The sequence below is a fragment of the Sebastes fasciatus genome, chromosome 1 (genome assembly GCF_043250625.1).
Source record: "Sebastes fasciatus isolate fSebFas1 chromosome 1, fSebFas1.pri, whole genome shotgun sequence".
NCBI classification, from domain to species: Eukaryota; Metazoa; Chordata; class Actinopteri; order Perciformes; family Sebastidae; genus Sebastes; species Sebastes fasciatus.
The window spans coordinates 27538996-27559325 of NC_133795.1; the positions used below are offsets into that span (position 1 = coordinate 27538996).

At 40.3% G+C, this 20330-nt stretch overlaps 1 protein-coding gene across 2 annotated transcripts; it reads left to right on the forward strand.

Moving 5' to 3' along the window:
• Nucleotides 1-432: 432 nt before the first annotated feature.
• Nucleotides 433-18453, forward strand: ppm1j (protein phosphatase, Mg2+/Mn2+ dependent, 1J). 2 transcript variants are annotated; one of them, XM_074640968.1, is made up of 10 exons: nt 433-978; nt 9419-9560; nt 11834-12163; nt 13067-13179; nt 13407-13491; nt 13871-13989; nt 14440-14503; nt 14721-14828; nt 16332-16483; nt 17685-18453. In XM_074640968.1, exons 1-10 carry the CDS (start codon nt 707-709, stop codon nt 17830-17832), a joined length of 1533 nt encoding a protein of 510 aa, XP_074497069.1. In that variant the 5' UTR covers nt 433-706; the 3' UTR covers nt 17833-18453. The 2 variants fall into 2 exon arrangements, with proteins under 2 accessions (XP_074497069.1, XP_074497074.1); XM_074640973.1 differs by having other exon boundaries at nt 439-978; nt 9419-9533.
• The last annotated feature ends 1877 nt before the right edge of the window (nt 18454-20330 follow it).

Consider the following 20330-nt stretch of genomic DNA (forward strand, 5'->3'; position numbering starts at 1 on the left):
GATGCTCGTTCATGTCTATTTAGAGCGCGCAAGCGCGAGCCCGATGCTGACTTTCATTGACTTAACGGCCACAGGTGTCGCTGTTAACAAGCATTTCTGATTCTTACAAACAGTCCCTTTAAAAGAATCATTATGCTTTAATTTAGTGATTAGTTACTTAAATAAAACCCTTATAAATGGTGCCTTTTGGATGTGGACAACATAAGATGCTGTCTTTTTTAACTTGATATAGAGTGTAAATATTACATTTTGAGTGCAGCTTTATTGTCCAAATGAATGTCATCATAGCCTATAGCTTCCTAAATGTGTCATTGGCTGACTTTCACATTAAAGATCCGTTAATCCTGCTGAATAAAGCAGCCTATAGGCTACATATTTCTTGCAGCTGATGATAATATTTTGAGGATGTGCCCAGTGAAGCCCTGCCTCCTCCTCCTGAGAGAGGAGCAGTGAGTCTATCAGGCGGATTACAGGCTGTCCGCAGCACTGAGAGCTTTTATTCTGTCTGAATGAGGAAAACATCGCGTCTGTCTGCTGCCTGAGAGCTGAGAGCTGTCACATGGGGCCGAGGAGGGGGAAAGAGAAACATCGCTTCCTGAAATGATCCTCGTCACTGGCTGTGTATTGTTTTTTTGTTTTTTTATATAACATCTAACAACATCGCAGCGCGTTTTAATTCTCCCAGTCCGGATCTATTTGGTTGTGGATGATGATCAGCAAAGTTAAAAACGCCATGTCCACTCTGGTGGGAGGGATGATGCCTCACGGACACCACCACCACCACAACCATCACCCAGGAGGAGGTGGTGGTCAGCCCGGCGGACCTGGGGACAGCCTGCCGCCGCGCTTCCCCTACGGCCGACCGGACTTCTTGGACCTCACCCCGGAGCTGCTGCAGTACTCCACCGAGCACGCGTCACGGCCGGTGCTCACGTTAAAGAGAGACAGCAGGCTGCCCTGGAGGACGGGATATGCAGAGTGAGTCAGAGTCGTTCATTGTCGAAATGACACACAAAATCACCAAATATGATGATTTTATGATGGTGCATATGAGTGTCAGGCCTGTGTTGCTGCAGCCTCAGCAGCTCTGAGAACACTGCAGCAGCCAAGTGATGGCCAACATGGCCTTATGCTGTTTCTACCTTTCCTCACCTCCACTGAGCTGCTGTTAAATGATATTTAATGGAGCAGTAATGAGTCAAAACGCTCCCTATCATGCCACAGTGAAATTTGTGTTCAAAGATATTTGCCTACAAGGCTCCTCCTTGAGTCAATTTAAAGAGTTATGCTGGAATTAAGTCAATTTAAAGAAGAGTTATGCTGGAATTAGTCAGGTGATGCAAAAGTGAAAGCAGGAAATGTACCTTCTCTACTAACATGCCTTTCTCTGTTTTATCATACATCCCATGACCTTTCAGACACCTTAAAATAACCCAACATATAACCTATATGAGAACTCAATTGTGTTGGCCTTTTTTGCTGTTGTACAGTTTCTACCTTTCCTCACCTCCACTGAGCTGCTGCAAATTATATTTAATGGAGCAGTGTGTAATGAGTCAAAATGCATCCTTATCATGACACAGTGACATTTGTGTGCATTAGATATTTGACTACAAGGCTCCTCCTTGAGTCAATTTAAAGATGAGTTATGCTGGAATTAGTCAGACAATTCAAAAGTGAAAGCTGGAAATGTACCTTCTCATGCTTACTAACAAGCCTTTCTCTGTTTTATCTTACATCCATGACCTTTCAGACCTTAAAAAACAACAACGTATAACCTACAGTATATGAGAACTCAATTGTGTTGGATCAGTTGTAAATTGATATTTTTGCACATTTGAAAGGTAGATTTGTGTCCAGAAGTTGTGATCCGGGTTAATATTGAGGTCCTTTTTCCATTTTTCCATTGGTAGGGATATGGTAGAATCTGATGCAGATAAGATTTAGTCAAATTTGGAGAGTTGTTTCAGGGTATTTGCTTTGGTAGCGATATTTCTATTAATGGGTATGGTCTGATGCATTGATAGAGTTCCTTATTTGGATATGCTGTAAATATTGCTCTTTGCCTATGTTGAATTTGTCGTTTAACTGTTCAAAGGATGACAGCGAGTAATTTGTAAAGCGATGACGGAGGTGTGTGATGCCCTTTTCCCTCCATGTTTTGCATTTTATTGGTTGGTTATTCATTCTGAGATCTGGGTTTTGACAAAGTGTGGTTAATGTGCAGACAGCACATATGAGAGCTCAATTTCTTTATTTTTTTGTCTGTGTCTGGGAGCTTATTCTTAAAAATTGTCATTCTAAGTTTGTGTTTAGGTTGTTTCATCTTCATCCTTAAAAAAAAAGAAAATGTGACCATTCACATTTTTTTGTGAGCGTAGGTGCAGAGCTCCACTCCTCATGTCCTTGGCTTTACTGCAGCTGCTTTTATACTCTATAATACGCCTGCAGTGCTCTCACAGGTAGAAACAAAGCAGCAACATCTCATTCACACTATTGGCCAGGATTTGCTGTTTGGGCGATTCCCGCTGAGGAAAAACACATTCAGACATTCCACTCTCCCAGAGGAGAGGGGTGGGGAGAGATATGAAGGACTGAATAGCTCCAGCTCTACAGTATACAGTATAGAGTACAGTATGTTGGCTATACCACCCCCTGCCTGCCTGTCCTCCTGCACCCAGTGTGGAAAAAGAGAGAAAAAGGCTGAGTCATGCAGAGAGCCTCAAGGGGACAGGGACGAGATCTGTGACGACAGCCGTCTCAGAAGACTGAATGGTCGAGGTCAAATGAGGATGCTGTGTAATGCATAAAGGGAGGTTATGTTAGTGTGTGTGGGAATATGCACCGTCATCAGTGCTGTTATCTGCATTCCACCGCAAATGACTCTGAATCTGTAATCACGGCATTAGCAGTGCTGTTTACAACACAACCTAATCGGCTGATCTGCTCATGCATCAGCTGTCAGTGCTTGAGTGTAAAAATCCCCTAAGTCCACACTCATCAGTGTTAAATTGCTAGGGGTGTAAATCACATGTTTCATCACGATACAATATTATACAGATTCTGTGGTCAATGATACAATACAAAGGCTTATCTTAAAGATGATATGTAATGATGTTTTCACTTTGCATCGATGACATTGGATTGTCATTGAATCGATATATTGATTCAATGACAATCCAATCCAATCCATATGTATCGTCACGCCCCTATAAATTAACACATTGGGAGCAGACAAAAATAACAAATCAATCCCAAATGAATATGACTGAAAACATCATCAATTAACACTGGACATAAAGACTCTGTCCACTCTCTAAAGTGCAGCATTAATGCCACATTACTGCTGTAATCGGGTTGTAAAGGCTGTACACTTGGATGAATGTACGGCAGTGTTTATTTAGGATTGATTGACAAAGTTATTTATTTACTCACACAGCTGATATGACTCTGATAAGACTATTTGGAGCCATTAAAAGGTGCTAAATGAACTGTGATGTGAGTGGACTGATTGGAACATGGATGGTTAAACTGCGCAGCATCACCGTAGATCAATCTGGCTGAAAATATAATCTTCACAGAGCAAGATTTATCTATTGGAGCATCTATTAGCGTCCTCCCTTTTGTCTGGTGCTGCTCACTCCCCTTGTGCTGTAATGAGTTGGAACAGTGAAGGCCAAACAGTGCAGGAGGTGGATGCTGTCCAGTTGGAGGCCGCCCTACTGGCTTACACTCAGACTCTCTGTAACTTTATCCACTTTGATATCACTTAATGAGGATTCATGATCATTGTTGTCGGGTTAGCCTGAGCAGTTTTTTGGTATGTTTTCACTGGTCCTGATGCACCGTGTGTTTGCTTATGGTCGTAAAAGCTTTGAGCATCGTTGCTGTCTCAGACGTCAGACACACAGGGTCTAATTTTGAAGGGAATTGCCTAAAATCTGTCAGCAATTTTAGCACCACACAGGTTTAGGATGCTCGAGATAATGAGTCTAAATGATGCCGTTCAACATCGTGTCAGCACAAACATGTGAGTGCACTTACGGTAAGCCACTCAGAGTGCTTTTGTCAAATGGCTATTTAATACAATTTAATATGGAGGCGAGCCGTCAGGCCCCGCTTGCACGGAGATCATGAGAGAGAGTGTGAGGAGGCATATACTCGTTTTGGAAATGTATTCATCTCTAATTTCAAACCAAGATACGCATGGGAACACATTTTTTTTCATACATATCATCTATGAGTTCATATATAATTGATTATGATCTATGATGTAATAGCTCTGTGTGATATTATTAATAATGCATGAATGAACAGATGTTAGCCGACTATGAAAGTAAGCTCTCTGTAATGCAGGTACAAGAGAATGATGACGTTTTAACAGAATCATTTCACTTTGGAAAAAAAATTCTCTCATAAGATTCAGAACAGTTCCTGTCACACTTAACATTGAATGTGCAGTAACTCTTTTGTTAAAGCGGCTATAATCAATATTTTTATATTAACAGTATATCAAATGGCAATGTGAAAACAATGTGTAATGTGAGAGGCGTCGCTCGTAATGGTGAATCTAGAGAGAATCTGCAGCTCCCCTCAGCCTCACAGAGTTTACTGCTGGTTTCAGTTCATTGTTTAGCTGTCTGGCAGCAATTTTACTGTTTTTGTTCATTCTCACTGCTCTCATAGTGTTGTTTTCAGCTGCAGCAGGCAGCTGGTTTTAGTAAAAAAGCTAAAACCCCGCTGTACACTACCTGCTCAACACCAAACAGCAGACAGACAGGGTTAGCAACTAGCTGTTGAACATAGTGGAGCATTTTGTTGTTGGTAGAGGCCAAAAACAGAGCTAAAAGAGAGTGAATATTGGACTTACATAAATCAGGTTGATAGAAACACGACTCAAAATGAATGATAATGTTGCTCCGTAACTTCTGGACTCATAGATGTGGGTTAGAAGGGCCCTGCTACACCCACTAATAGGTTTTATCATCTATTCACATGGGCGATCACCGAAAAAAGGAATAAAAGAAAATGACAGCGACCTCTAATGACCGTAGTAATTATGACAGGAGTAGAAGCAGAAGTCAGGCGCTGTAGTATAGACAGCGTGACACTCTATAAGGATCGAGGTTGGGGTCAATGGATGTGACACAAAACACAGGGTTTTTACCCAGGAGACCGGGGTACGCATTCCGTGTGAAACCAACAATGTGTAAAGTTGTCTTTGTGTTCACAACTTTAGGTTTCACTTTCACTTTTCAAACGTAGTTAGTTTAAACCAAAACATAATCTATTTCCCTAAACTTAACTAAGTGGTTTTGTTGCCTAAACCTAAACAAGCTGTTTTGTTTGTGTTCAAAACATCTCATTCAGTAACTGACCCACATCTATGAGTCTTATAACGACGGATAATGCACATTTAATGAGATGTTTGCCACATAGACTTAAAAGATGACGATATGTTAATGTTGTTTCCGCTGCCTCTAAGTTGCTAAAAAGATGTTTTTGTAGGTTTAAGTACATGGCTGAGGTTGATCCATAAGTAAAGAAAAGTAGATGAACTAAAGCATCTTCAAGCTTTCAGTGAGTTGAGGTGTAGACAGCTGCAATGTAAAGTCATAAAGACGTCCCTGGTATTTTGAACATTCACTGTGTGTTGTTGCCATGCCTTTCAAAGCAATGAGCAGAACTATGTTCCTGTTTTTTGTTCCTATCACCCATATCCTCATTTACAGGCTTTTACATGCTTAAACTGACATTATTCTGTGTCCAGATCCTAAAGTGATAGTGAGACACAGTATACGAGTTGTAGCATGTTTTTATTACAGTACCTGCATTATGTTCTACGCAATATTCAAGTTACTGCAGTACCTCGCTGTTATTACTGTACAGGGGGTTTGTCAGCGTCACTTCTCATTCCAGCATTGCACCATCTTGCAAACATGACGTGCAACTTCCTCTCCCTGAAAAGGAATTCAGACTATGACTAGGCTAATTCTTACGTGCTACAGATGAAGACTCTGTTCAGGCCTGCAGTGTTTGTTTAGCTGCTCACCTTCACCTGAAGTAACACAGTTTAGCAACAACCAGGGGATTCATCTATTTTTCACATTCAGTTTGTAAAGATCCTCTCAAAGCATCCACTCTTTTACTCTCGGATGTGTCTGTGTTGTGAGCAGAGGGATTAGATACACACCCACAGGCCAGACTGCACAAACAGGTACTATTGACCACTAGTAATGCGGAAAGCATTAAGAACAAAGATGACACATACTGTAGAAATACACATCAGAGGTATACTGGTTACATCCTTGTGTCAGAAAGTACACATTTTTAATGGAAAATTATCAACAACTCAAAATGTAAAAGATTATTTAAGAGGTGTTTTCATTAGAAACCGCTGATCTGCCTCTGATTGAACTACAAAATTTCACATCAGCCCTTCCTGAGTTGCACACGTTGAAAAGATATGAGGTGAATGGCGACATTTTTTAACCACAGTTTTACTTGTTTCGACAGATTTATTTCTTTTCTTCTCTGAGAAAGATGTCTAATAAAACCACAGACGTGGTTAAAAAGTCCAACAGCCTCAACTTGAGCATTCACTGGAACTCTCAACTTCCTCTTTTGAACTTTCCTTGCTTAATAATGTAGTGTTCAGTAGGAGGGTTCAAATATGACCAAAATGGTTTTCAGTCACAAGTTATGGAAACTTATGACCGAAACGCTGATAAGTGAAAGAGTTATATTATAGGAAGGCTTGAGCTCTTGGTTTAGAATCACATCCTCCCACGCCACTGACATTATGTTCAATTATAGCCCATTGAGTGCATGTGACTGCTTTCAAAACAGGGAATAATTGCTGATTCTTCACTGTGGGAGACGTGGAACTTCATTACACTGCATAAAAATGTAGAAAGGAGACATTTGCTTTTATATTCAACCTGGTCCCTTCTTCATTATATCAGGAATTTCAATTTTTTTTAGTATTGTACAAGCTAACTGTTCCACTATTTTTACGTTTTATTGAACATTATTAACTTTACTAATATAAAATATGTTTATTTAAAAGACCAGAATGTGAAATTGTCTTAGAAAAGAGTAACATTATAAGAGGTCTCATGGTGGCCATTTTTTCAGCTAGACTAACATACTGTCGGCCTCCAATAATCTCTGATACATCCAATAACAGCACATAAAACTCTGTATTTCGTGCCAACTCTTGGCCTTGGCAGAAAGTTTAGACGACGATCAGGCGACTTTAAATTCTTCCCTGCCATTAGTCCTAATGCAGGGAGCCCCGTGCAGGACACTGTGGAGCCTGTCTCCTGCTTTCAACTGATTAGACAGTGAAAGGGCTTTTTATAATCCATATTTGGGCAGCAGTTGCATTTTGCCTCATTTCTGCTGCTCTCTGATATCGGAGCTTCTGGCCAGACCTTTCCTGCAGTGATTGTAATCAGCTGAACTATTTGGAAAGTGAGAGGTCAAAGGTCTTATTTTGATGAGATTTTTTTTTCTCTGGATGTCTCTCGTCTCCTTTGTTTGACTGTCCAGTTTTTCCTCTATCTCTCTCTCACTGTTGGTCTCTTTCTCTTGGTGATCCCAGCAGTAACTGATAAAGTACTAATCCCTTCTCTGCAGAAGTTTCCGAGGGAATCTTTATGACAATACTTGCATTACTTGGATTGCGCAATAGGCATTATGCCACATTATCCAGCTAATGTGGCATTTATCTATAATTGAAACTGAAAAACTGTTACATAATATGCCAGCATGAGGTCCAAAATGCAACCTGTCCAAGTCTGCTTAATGTGGCAGCTTAGAGGAACATGCCAGTGGATGTCTGTATGTTTTAGTCCATCTAATACGGATACTATTACTATTAATACTATTTTGTAAAACATGCTGTTGTGTTTTAGATATTATTTTCATGTATTTCGTCCCACTATTTGAGGCAACCATTAGTTTGTATTCATTTCAATAAAGAATGAAAATCAATTAGCAGATTCTTGAAAGTGCAATCAGTAGATGGTGAGAGGTTATCATTGCTTGGTAAAGCAGTTAAAGCTGCACTAATCAATATTTTTACATGAACAATGACTGAAATTATTAAGTAATGTGAAAAGCTTCGCTTGTTGTTACAAACCCACAGAGACTCTGCAGCTCCCCTCAGCTCTTTGGCTGCGCTGCCCCCAAGTAGAATGCAGGTTTATGGTGCAGAATGATTTACAATCATAGACTGTATATAAGAAGTAGACGTCGTCACGGTGACGTCACAGTGACGTCACCCATTGGTTTGTGGACTGCCTTTTTGAAGCCTCGAGTTCAGCATTTTGGCTGTCGCCGTCTTGTTTTTTGACACGAGAGGGTGGAGCGAAGTACAACCGAATGATGAATAAGACATTTTTAGGTGACCAAAATGTTAATATTCACTTTCATGAACTGAAAACACACTGTGAAAGGGTTAAAGTTGTAAGACGAAAACATAGACCGGACAACGCCGTGGTAGCGACCTGTCAATCACAAGGTAGCCACGCCCTAAAGCATCCCCTGCTTTATGGTCTATTTGACTCTAAATGGGACCATAATTTACTAAATGAACATCATGCTGTATTGAAGAAGACTTGAAACTAGCGATTGAGACCATAAACTCATGTTTACAATGTTTACTGAGGTAATAAATCAAGAGAGAAGTAGGCTCATTTTCTCATAGACTTCTATACAATCAGACTTCTTTTTGCAACCAGAGGAGTCGCCCCCTGCTGGCTGTTAGAAAGAATGCAAGTTTAAGGCACTTCAGCATTGGCTTCACTTTTCAGACCCAGAGGTTGCCCACTGTTTACAGTTGATACTCTATCGTTTTAATCCATGATGGATTACACAACTCACAAGCAAATTTCAAGAACCTACTAGTTGATTTTCATAATGTACTGAATTGAATGAACGCCAATGGTTGGAAAAAAGAAAAAAAATGGTATGGTTAAACTAAATTGATGAGTGTTAGAGTGTGCACTTGAGCGTGTAACAGGAAATCTGTCGCTATCTGTTACTATTTTTCATAGATAGAGCTACGCAGCACAGTTTCCTGCAGCTTCACCACAGCGGTCTGCATTGGTACCTCCAGTGAGCACTGCTGCAGCACACACCACCAGGGTAGATGACGCTGCCAGAGAATGAAACAGTGCATTACTCTAAAGCTATTATCCTCTGCAGGCATCAGCTCATAATAAAAACACTTAATCCCTCCTGCAAGTTCCCTCTGGGACATGACAGCATCCTGTCCCACTTTTTTCCTTATACTCCTCCACTCTCTCCATATTTCTGTCTGCTATCATACTTTCATGTGGTTAGAGGTAGCAAACACTATAAATCATCTGACTCCAGGCTCACCTTCCTTCCTCGCCTATCTTTCCATCAGGGTGATCAATGCGGGGAAGAGCATGCTGAACGAGGACCAGGCCTCTTGTGAGAAGCTGTTCGTGAAGAAGCCGAGTGGCAAACACCGCAACTCCTCTCTGCTGGAGGACAATGGGGTGAGTGAACAGGAGTCGATGAATGAGGTATGAAATGTCTGGCTGAAGTCTGAATGTTCCAGTAAACAATTAGTGATGTTTTTCAATCTGACGTCGGTGTACTCTAAATCCTGAAGGTGTCTGAGGTATTTGGAATCCTTGCTATGTAGCTTCAAACACAATATAGTCTGAGCAGTATAGTGCATTGATATAATAATTGCATCATTGCATGCATTGTAGTTATCTGATACCCAGTAGTGGTGCCTTCGTATCCTATTTGGTATTGATGGATTCACCTCCCGTCCCTGTGGGACTTCTAATTTTTCACTATCTATACTGTCGTCCAAATGTCTCTGATATATCCCTCAATGTTCATCGTCTCATTATTACAAAGCAAAGAAAACAAGTCCCAGTGGTCAGAAAACATACATGATAAGCATTTTGTGGAATGTTTGTATCTTCACTCTCAGCTTTGCAGTAAAGAATATATAACTGCAGAATGTATACTCCCGTGTTCTGCGAGGCAAAAGTACTGTTTTTGTCAATGGAGTCTGGTGGCTTTGAAGAAAGTGATATAATGGCTTCAGTTCCCTGTCGGAAAGGGCTGTCTGATGGCGAGGTAAAGCCACTGTGGACGGGAGCCTTATTTTTGCCACCTAAAAAAATTAATATCAGTTTAAGTGTATATTTAGAATATTTTAAAAACCTAAAAAAAATGGATCTGCCCTTTAAAGTGCCAGTTTGGTTGTCTTTTTTCTATTACAATCAAGATTTGTTATGATTCCATTTTTTAAAAGCAGATATAATCAATATTTTTACAATAACAATGGATCACACGACTACTTGTGTGTGGAAGAAGTCACTTGTAGAGACAAAGCCCACATAGAATTATCACTCAACGGAGCATTTTAACTCGGTGTTTTGGAGTCCTGCAACTTTACTGTTCACTCTCACAGCTCTCAGTAGCTGCTGTTTTCAATGAAAAAGCTCTAATAACCCACTGTACACTACCTGCTGAGCACTAAACAGCAGACAGACACAGGTAGCGATTTACTGGTGAACATAGTTTTTAGCAGCTGAAGGGCGGGATATTCAATTCAGTCAGGAGTTGGTAGAGACCAAAAACAAAGCTAAGAGAGAGAGTGAATAATTACCGCATTATCTCATCAGGTGGCCGCAAACACGACTCCAACTCAATGCTAATGTTGCTCCTCTATCTGCAGAATGTGTAAACAGGCAACTGACTACTAACATGTTAGCCATTTCAACTGAAAAGGTGATATTAGGTCACTGCCCCCGGTGGCCAAAAATCTGTTATTGCAGGTTTGAAGGTGCCAGATCTGGCTGAGCAGTGACTTTTTTTTACTCTCTGCAATCAAGATAGTGCAGCAATTCGATCATAGTGATTCATTTTCTTAACATAAAAAAATGTGCACACACTACAGGTTTGCCCTGTTGAACATGGTACGTCATAAGAATTGTGTCCGTGTCCATAGATCACAGGCCAAAGACAGGTTTATCAGGGATTGTAGTCCTGTAATCTTTCTAAACACATTTACTCCTCAGGTCAATATATCTGTTTTAGACCTACTATGCCTGCACACGCACCCCCCCAAAAAACACACACACACACACACACACACACACACAAACACACGTTCTCGTCCTCCATTTGGTGTAAATGAATTACATCATCCCTTGTTTTGCACCCCTCCCCCACTTGAGTCTAGCATCAGAGCGGGAAGCAGATGCCTTGTGCCTGTTCATGTGTTAGTTAGTCAGTCAGGCCAACTCTGCTTGTAAACACGCCTGCAAACACAAAGGTGGCAACGCCTCTCCATCGCCCAATGCATCACAGTGGATCAGCAAAAAGCCTAGCGATGAGATGAGGAGATTTTTTCCTGCTGTCTCTCCATCGCTTGTGTTGATCCCATTTGGACGGATATCAAAGAACACTTGATTTTCACTGTTAATATCACTTCAGTTTCATGTTTTTTGCACACTATACTGTTCTATATTGTTTTAGACTTGAACTATATGAATCATGAAAAGTAAAGCAACAATATTTTGATGTCTTGCCAACTTTTCCCTAATATTATAATCTAGATTTGCTCCTCAGTAAGACCTGAACTGGAAGAAGCATATTGCTTAGCATTAAAAATGTCACCAGCTGCAGACCCAGAGCCTGTAAACCCTCACAAATCTGTGCCTTCTGCTCAGAGTTGTAATCTCGTGGGAGGTTTTTGAACCCATTTTTTTTTTTAAACTTTCTTTTACTACATTTATTTAACACATTGTTATATTCATATAATTTTTTTTAGGATGGAACAGGAATCCCTCTCCACTTCTGGGGCGTGTTTGACGGACATGCAGGTTCTGGAGCCGCCATCATGGCCTCCAAGCTGCTTCACCGCCTCATCAGAGACCGTTTGGGAGAAATCTGCCACCTGATGGAAAACCCCACCAGCGCACCTCCTATCTGCCTGGCTAAGAACGGCAGCCCGTACCAGGCGGACGCAAAGAAGGGGGCCGCGCAGGAAACAGAAGGCCCCGATGCCGTCACTGACTCATCAGTGCGCTTTCACATGGAGAAGGTCGTCAGTTTGGAGAGCCTGGTGATGGGAGTCATAGAGACCGCCTTCTCACAGATGGTGAGCAGATGATCACTGACAAACTCTGAGAGAAAACAAGAAAACAGTACCTAACATATTTCAAGCTCCACTGGGTATTTAGGCACTTTTTTTTTTTATCTTCAAACAGCAACATTACTGAAGATTTTAACCTCAATTCCCAGAAAGCACTTCAGGCTTACTATGATTTGCACCAAAGATCAGATCGGAGAAAGATCTTATTTTAATGAATTTAACTTTCTTTCAAAGCTTTTCTACCATGGCAGTATCTCAATAACTATTGGATGGATTGCCATTAAATTTGGTTCAGACATTCATGTTCCCCTCAGAATGAATTGTAATAACTTTGATGATTCCTTAACTTTTCATCTTAAAGCCATCATCAGGTTAAATTTTCACTTTGTCCAATCTTGTTTTATGAACAAATACCCACAAAACTAACGAGCCTTAGCTGTACGTTGTGTTACGTGCTAAACACCAGAGTAACATTATCATTATGAGGAAGTTTGCATGCTTATGTAAGCATTTTGCTCAAAGCATTGCCGTGCCCAAGGGCAGCTTTGTATGACTGCTAACTTGGCTGCAGACTATTTTTTTTAATCTTCAGTTCTTCCTGTTTGTAAATAATATCCAAACTTCAAATGGGCAAATAGCCCAAATCTGTCAGTAAGCTCAAAGTGATACTCTTCTCTGATGCAACGGCTGTCTGGTTTAGATGATACTGATAACCCACAGCCTAAGTAATGTATTCTTCAAAGCCTCCTTGTTTCTCTCCATCAGCACTGCTGTTTTGTTTTGAATATGAATATTTATGGAGAAAATAATGAGCTCTTCAGGCTGATTAGAGGCAAAGTGAGCTCTTGAACCTCTGAGGTTTTATGGCCTTTTGTTTTTACTTTGATTTTTCCTCTTTTTTTATTTCAGGATGACCTAATTGAAAAGGAAAAAACGTCCTATGCCATCTCCGGTGGGTGTTGTGCCTTAGCCGCCATTCATTTAATGGGGAAACTCTACGTTGCCAATTCTGGAGATAGCAGGTGAGAGAACTGAGAGAAAATGACTCTCTACTGCAGACCACAGGATAAAATCTGTGTAATTCACTCTAGCTCTCCGCTGTACAGTGAATGGAGATTTATATGGGAAATCCTCTCAGACACAGCAGCTTCTTGTGCCCCCTGGGGGTCACTTTGCGTACTGCAGCATCATGACACTGTCAGTGTGAACCTTCTCACTCCTGTCTCCTCTCCCTCTTGTCTCCCTGCAGGGGCATAATCATCCGGAATAATGAAGTTATTCCCATGACGAATGAATTCACACCTGAGTCAGAGCGACAGCGGCTACAGTATCTGGTATTCTTCTGTCTTCTATGTTTCAAATACAAATATTTTACCAAAAGACGCAAAACTTTTATAATCTTGTAATTGCAAAGCAAGCTGTAAAATGAAGAGTATAAATATAAACAGTTGATCTTTACAAGTCAAATGAGGTGTTACTAACAATAAAGTTGAGGTAGGAAATCCTGTATTACACCGACACGTTTATCTGTGCCTGTTTTAGTTGCTGGATGTAGTTGTGAGTCACAGTGTAGGTGGATGATGTTTGCTGCTACTGCAGGTCTTCTGTTACACATGAAATCTTCCAGCTTTTCTTCAGAGTCGTGACAGACGTTTAGGCTTAAGTAAAGCCGGTAGTTTGATGCGACCTGTCTCGTTTTGTGTGTCCCTCCAGGGCTTCCTGAGGCCGGAGCTCCTGGGTAATGAGTTCACTCACATTGAGTTCCCTCGTAGGATCCAGCATAGCGAGCTAGGCAAAAAGATGCTCTACAGAGACCACACCATGACTGGCTGGTAAACCCATCCGAGATCCTTTTTAATCACATATCTGACAGTTAATCACTTTTCATGAACACTATACTCTGTATTGGGCATTCGATAGTTATGGATCTCCAATCAAGGGCAGCAACTAATGATGATTTTAATTATCGATTAATCTGCCTATTATCTTCTAGATTAATCAATCATTCCTTTAGTCTATGATATATTAGAAAATAGTAGAAATGTCCATCACAGCTCCAGTTGTTTAAATTACTTTTTGAACAAGTTTAAAACCCAAAATATTAATTTTACAATGATTAAAAAAAAAAAGAAAATCAACAAATATTAACATTAGAAAAGTTAGAACCAGTGAATTGTTGGCATTTATGCTTTAAAAAATGACTTAAACATTTAATGAGTTATCAAAATTGTTGCTGTGTTTCAGTAACTTACATCTGAGATGTGTTGGTTGTCTTATTTTAGGGCTTATAAGACGATTGTTGAAGATGATCTGAAATTCCCCCTGATATATGGAGAAGGGAAAAAGGTAAGAAACATGGAAAACCTAATGTATTTTACAGACTCTCTACAGCAGCTGATACATTATTGGGCAGTCATTTTTAGTAATTTGTTAAATTCTTAATAATCCCTCTTAAGTGGATTTTCCAAGAACTGAATCACATCCTGAACCAATAACCTACATTACTGTCTGTGTGTGTCTTTGTGTGTGTTTGTCCTTACTGTGAATGTGTTGGTATATACAGGCACGTGTCATGGCGACAATCGGAGTGACCCGTGGGCTGGGAGATCATGACCTGAAGGTGTACAACTCCAACATTTACATCAAGCCCTTCCTCTCCTGCGTCCCTGAGGTGAGTGTGAGGAGTCAGAAGCAGCGCTGGTTGTCAGCGCCGCCCGAGGAGTCACCTCAGCATCGCTGCTCTAGCCACCTTGGAGCCTTTAGGATACATTTGAGCAGCTTTTGGGACTTTGGCTTCACTGTTGCTTAAAGCTGTGTCTCATAATGTGTTTTTGTTGCCGTGTTGCAGACTCAGATATGGTGCAAAGAAACAAATTTGTTCACATCAGCAGTCATTTTTTTCACCTTTTATTTAAAGAGATTTTACATAAGAAGGAGGAAACAAACATCAACAAAGCATGGGAACTGAGTGGGGTATACAATACTGTCCAGTCTTTATGCCCATATTGTGACGTGGGAAAATGCTGTCCCTTATTCCTCAGGGAAAACATAAATTTTTCCATCACAACTATTTCCATACATTGTTATGCCTCTGCACCGGTGACAGCCATGGCCGGACGCATTATGTTTTTGGGTTGTCCATCCGTTGTATGGACGTACGTCCATCCGACCCATCCCATTCTCATGAATATCGCAGGAACGCCTTGAGAATTTCATCAAATTTGGCACTAAACGTGCACTTGGACTCAAGGATGAACTGATTAGACTTTGGTTGTCAAAGGTCACTATGACCTCACAAAACAAGTTTTTGGGCCATAACTCAAGAATTAGTATGCTAATTATGACAATTTCACACCAATGTGTAACAGGATAAATGGTGAAGTGATGCAATTTAGGACAGAAAAAAAAAATCAAAAAACAGAAATAAGTTGGTGCACAGAGAAGCTTGTGTCTGTGCAAACAACTCTTTTCACCACAGGGTTCATCAGGCTGTCTCATACACACTTGTGATTAAATGGATTTGTAAGCCCTGATACAGTTTAGAGACAATTCTTGAATTGTTCTGATTATGTGAACCAACCAGAAGATCATTCACTGCGGAGCCCTCAGTGGATGAATCGTCCTTTTTTTACTTCCTTCACATCTAATCCCTGACCTGTAAAATATCTAAATATATCTTTGTTTTCAAGATCAAATTTCTTCTTCAATTTATTAAAAATGATAATGTGCACAGGGCTGTAATTCATGCAGTCATTTTAACCTTTTTCAAGAATAGTTACAAGTCATCGCAGCACTTGTTATCTCTGTTTTCTGGAGTTAAAAATACTCTCTGCCTCTCGTGATAGATTTTATTTCTCATTTCCTGTTCCTGTTCGAGCACTTGTCAGCTCAGCATTACAGGAATATTATCAGGCCTCTGTTTCCTGATCTCAGCTTATCTAACCATATCATCAGTCGCTTGTTGTAAGTCACTCTAAATAAGTGGCTCAACATAATGTGAAAAAAAATGTGAATGCACATGAGCAGCTGTGGCACTGTAAATGGAGGTTATGCCCCTTTTATGCCAGCATACATTTGCTAATCCTACAGCACTAAACACACAAGCACAATATGTTCTTCTTTCATGACGGCACGATGAATAAAACTTTATCAATAACATGTCTTTGTGTCACAGGTGAAGGTTTATAACGTGGATGAAAACAAACACGGCCCAGACGACGTCTTGGTCATGGGCACAGATGGATTGTGGGACGTAACAACGGACAGGGAAGTGGCAGAGGCTGTGTCAGCCTACTTATCCTGCTGTGACCCCTCTGATCCCATGAGGTATGTGTCAAATAATCCTTTACATTAGGTTTTTGTTCTGGCTATACAGTATGTTCTGTCATGTGTCGCGTGTGTGAACATGTTGTACATGAAACTACCATAAAAGCTGCAGTTTCATAAATACTCAGTACGTCCATTAGGTGGTGACAAATACTCTCCTGCAAAGTTGTGCTTATAGTTATAGTAGATATACAGTTTATATAGCCTACTGTATAGTATGAGGTATGTCAGCTCAGTAATGTTAACTGAGCCTCCCATTTTGTCATTTATAAACATTTAGTCACAAGCAGATAAAAGGACATTTAAAGTGTTTGTTAATGTACAGTATTTTCAACAATTATAACTTCTCTTATGAAGAGATGAAGATATATTTTATATGATTTCAAATGTGTAATATTATATTGAGAATAGGTTTGTGAAGGTTCTCAGTCATCCAGGTCATGGTATCCGAGTAAGGGTTAAATCAGCAGCAACTGGACTCGGTTTAGATTCTTGAAGACGTTTCACTTCTCATCCGAGAAGAAGCTTCAGTTCTGGCTGAATGACTGACTGGAGTGTCAGGAGGATTTTTAACAAACGCCGCATCCCTGTGTTTTTCAAGCCCAGCAACACCCTCAGACAGACAGAACTGTTGCATGTCAAAATTATCAGCAGTACTATTAGACAAATAAAACTTTTTTTGCGGTCATGGGAGATTTCCCTTGTCATACTGTATAGGAATGAGCCAACCACAGCGTTGTCCGGTCTGGGAGTTTAACTGTGTGTTTTCAGTTCATGAAAGTTAATTATAACCTCTTTGGTCACCTAAAAATGTCTTCGTCGGCATTCGGTTTTACTTAGCTCCACCGTCTCGTGTCACTTTTGGTTGCAAAAAACCAAGGTGGCGACGGCCAAAAAACGAAATTGAGAAGGCCAAAATGCCGAACTCGAGGAACTCGAGGCTTCAAACGGCAGCCCACAAACCAACGGGTGACGTCACGCAGTTACCAAACTGATTTAGTTTGATTAAGTCAGAAGGTCAAATAATTTTTCTTGACCACTGTACAAGAAGCAAGCTTTATTTTGTCTGATAAACCTGTGATTGAATATGAATCTGTATGTTGTATGTGTGTTTGTGCTCGTCATAAATTATAGTGCACTTCACTACTGTTATGACTGTTACTGTTAAATACTGTTTTTCTGCTCTCTGTGTGTCTCACAGGTACACTCTGGCAGCCCAGGACCTGCTGATGAGGTCACGAGGCGTGCTGAAAGAGCGCGGCTGGCGGCTACCCAATGAAAGACTGGGCTCAGGCGATGACATCACTGTGTTTGTCATCCCGCTGGCGGGGCAGGAGCCAGAGACATGACAAGGCGGCGCAGCGACCGCTATGACAGGGATGACGCTTTTCGGGTCCTTCCCTCCTAACTCCTTAAACCCTGGACCGACGGGGCGGCGGGAGGAGAAAACACCTTTGTCATAGGGGAGACTCGGGTCTGAGCAGCACCCTCATCAACCCCAGACTGGACCCAGCATCAGCTTCACTTCAACCCAACCCAGGATCATTGGGTTGGTCTCAGTCATATAACAAACGATTTCCAGTGACATTATAAGAGAAGTCACACTCTTCCTCCCAGACCTGCTGTTTGTGACGATTGCCAGAGAGAATTAAACCCTCGTAGTATTTTTGTTTCCCCGTTTACGTTTGAGGTTGGACCGCTACTCGATCCTTTGAATGGATTGTTCATTTTCATGTCATATAAATCCTGAATGTGACTCCCTTTTGTAAAGAAAAAATAAGAAAAAAATGTTTCACAATCATATATTTTAAAGGGGATTGCAGTAAAGAATGTGAGGAAACCAAAGAGATGCTGTTGTGGCATAAGGATGGAAACCTGTAAAAAAAAATATATATATATAAAAAATAAACAAAAAAATCATTAGATTCATGTCTGTACATTAAAGAAGCATGTAGGAAGTAAAAACAGTGGAATGGATCAGTTTTTTTTCAGCACTGGACTCAGAATCAGTTGAGCCTGTATTTCTTTACTTCCTGTTTTAATCATGAATGAATGAACGACGACACCTTATAGGCACTCGAAGACTGTTGCACATGCTCTGTGGTAGCCTGTTGATTGTGATATCTTTTAATTGAATGTGCTCATAAATGATTTGTTTTTATTTTATTGTCATTACAATAGAGAGAACAGATTGTTACACTTGTGTTCAGTTTTTTAAAAAAAAGAAAAAAGGATCATTTATCTAATTTAACATGTTTTATTTTTTTAACTCGCAGAGCAGAAAGTAATCGGTTCTCAGTAAATGTCTCGGTATAGTAAGATGTGATAAACGTCACACATATGCCTTATTAAGAGATGAAGATCTTTTCTTCAGATGCACTAAATTTGATCCTCCCTGTAGAAGATGCCCTTAAATGTACCGTATACGTCTTTTGTACCATTTTTGTTATTTAGATTATCCATATATATATTTTTGAAGACAACTTTGGCTGTAAGCAGTATCAGGAGTTTTAGTTTTATGTTTCTATCCATTAACTGTTTGTTTAGAGAGACGGTGTGTCCTAGAGTAGGAGGTAGAAGGATAATGTGTACCAGCTTAGAAATAAATCAGATTTTTCCCATTTGCTTTGGACTTGTGTTTTTCCTCAGTCCCATCTATTTCTCAGAAGGACGTTAACGTTTGCTGTGAGCAACTAATGAGTCAGAATAGTTCAGAGAGCCTGTCACTGATAATTACAGTTTGACTAAGAAGAAAGTTCAGTTACCATAATATTCACTTTTTCCTATATTGACTCGTGGCATTAACGTCATTATGAGTCAGTATTTAGTTATCTGAAGACAATTATTTTCCCTATCAGAATTTATCCATTTGTTTTTATCACATATTGAATTTCAGGAGGCAACAAGTTTCCAAAAGGATGGATGAACTTTTTTTAACAATAGAAAAGTAGTCTGCTTCATGTTTATTGACATGAGCATAAAGCTTTTGAACATAGTATTAACTATTTAAGGATTAACCGTTGTGTTTTGTTGACATTGGCTTTACTTCCTCAACTGTTTTGGGTCTAACAGACTCCAAATCTTAATTACCTTAAAACAATAAATATTTATTTTCCTTCTTTGACCTTATAAGTATTGAAGTGGTAACCCTTCACTTTGACACAAACTGGCCTTACACTTGTTATGAAAATGACCGGTAATACCATAATGTAATATGTGATATTAAAAGTAAGTAAACTAAGGTATTACCAGCAAAATTACCCATTAACATAACTCAGCCTATGCAGAATGGACCCTTTAATACTATTTTATATTACATTACCAGTCTAATATTGTTATTGCATTTTAATGTAGCTGTCGAGGTTGTGCTAATGTTAAAGGGACTGTTTGTAAGAATCAGAAATGCTTGTTAACAGCGACACCTGTAGCCGCTAAGTCAACGAAAGTCAGCGTCGGGCTCGCGCTTGTGCTCGCTCTACATAGACATGAACGAGCATCACTCAAAACAATGAGGCGACACACGTCAGCTAAAACCACAATATCACTCTATATTTCAGCTGCTTGGCAGTAATGTTAGCTGACCAGACGAAGGTCTCTTCATGAATCACTGCTGATCCTAGTGTTGGCTTTTCCTGCTTCAGCCTCCCGACCGCGGCCGGAGGGAACAGGGGAGACACCGGAGTTCTGGTCGGAGACGATAACGTTTCGTTTACCGACCCGGATTGATTTATACGTGTAAGAAGTTACAAACAGTACCTTTACCTTTTGGAGAATTTAAAGGCCTCCATTGTCCACCCTCACAGGTGTTTTCACTTTAGTCTGATCAAAAATTTCACATGGAGCCTTT

Excerpts from the sequence above, each read along its gene's own strand:
- ppm1j (XM_074640968.1), top strand. The coding sequence starts at position 707 with ATGATGATCAGCAAAGTTAAAAACGCCATGTCCACTCTGGTGGGAGGG. Across the intron at positions 13,492-13,870 it reads GACAGCGGCTACAGTATCTG|GGCTTCCTGAGGCCGGAGCT; the intron begins GTATTCTTCTGT and ends GTGTCCCTCCAG. Across the intron at positions 13,990-14,439 it reads GACCACACCATGACTGGCTG|GGCTTATAAGACGATTGTTG; the intron begins GTAAACCCATCC and ends GTCTTATTTTAG.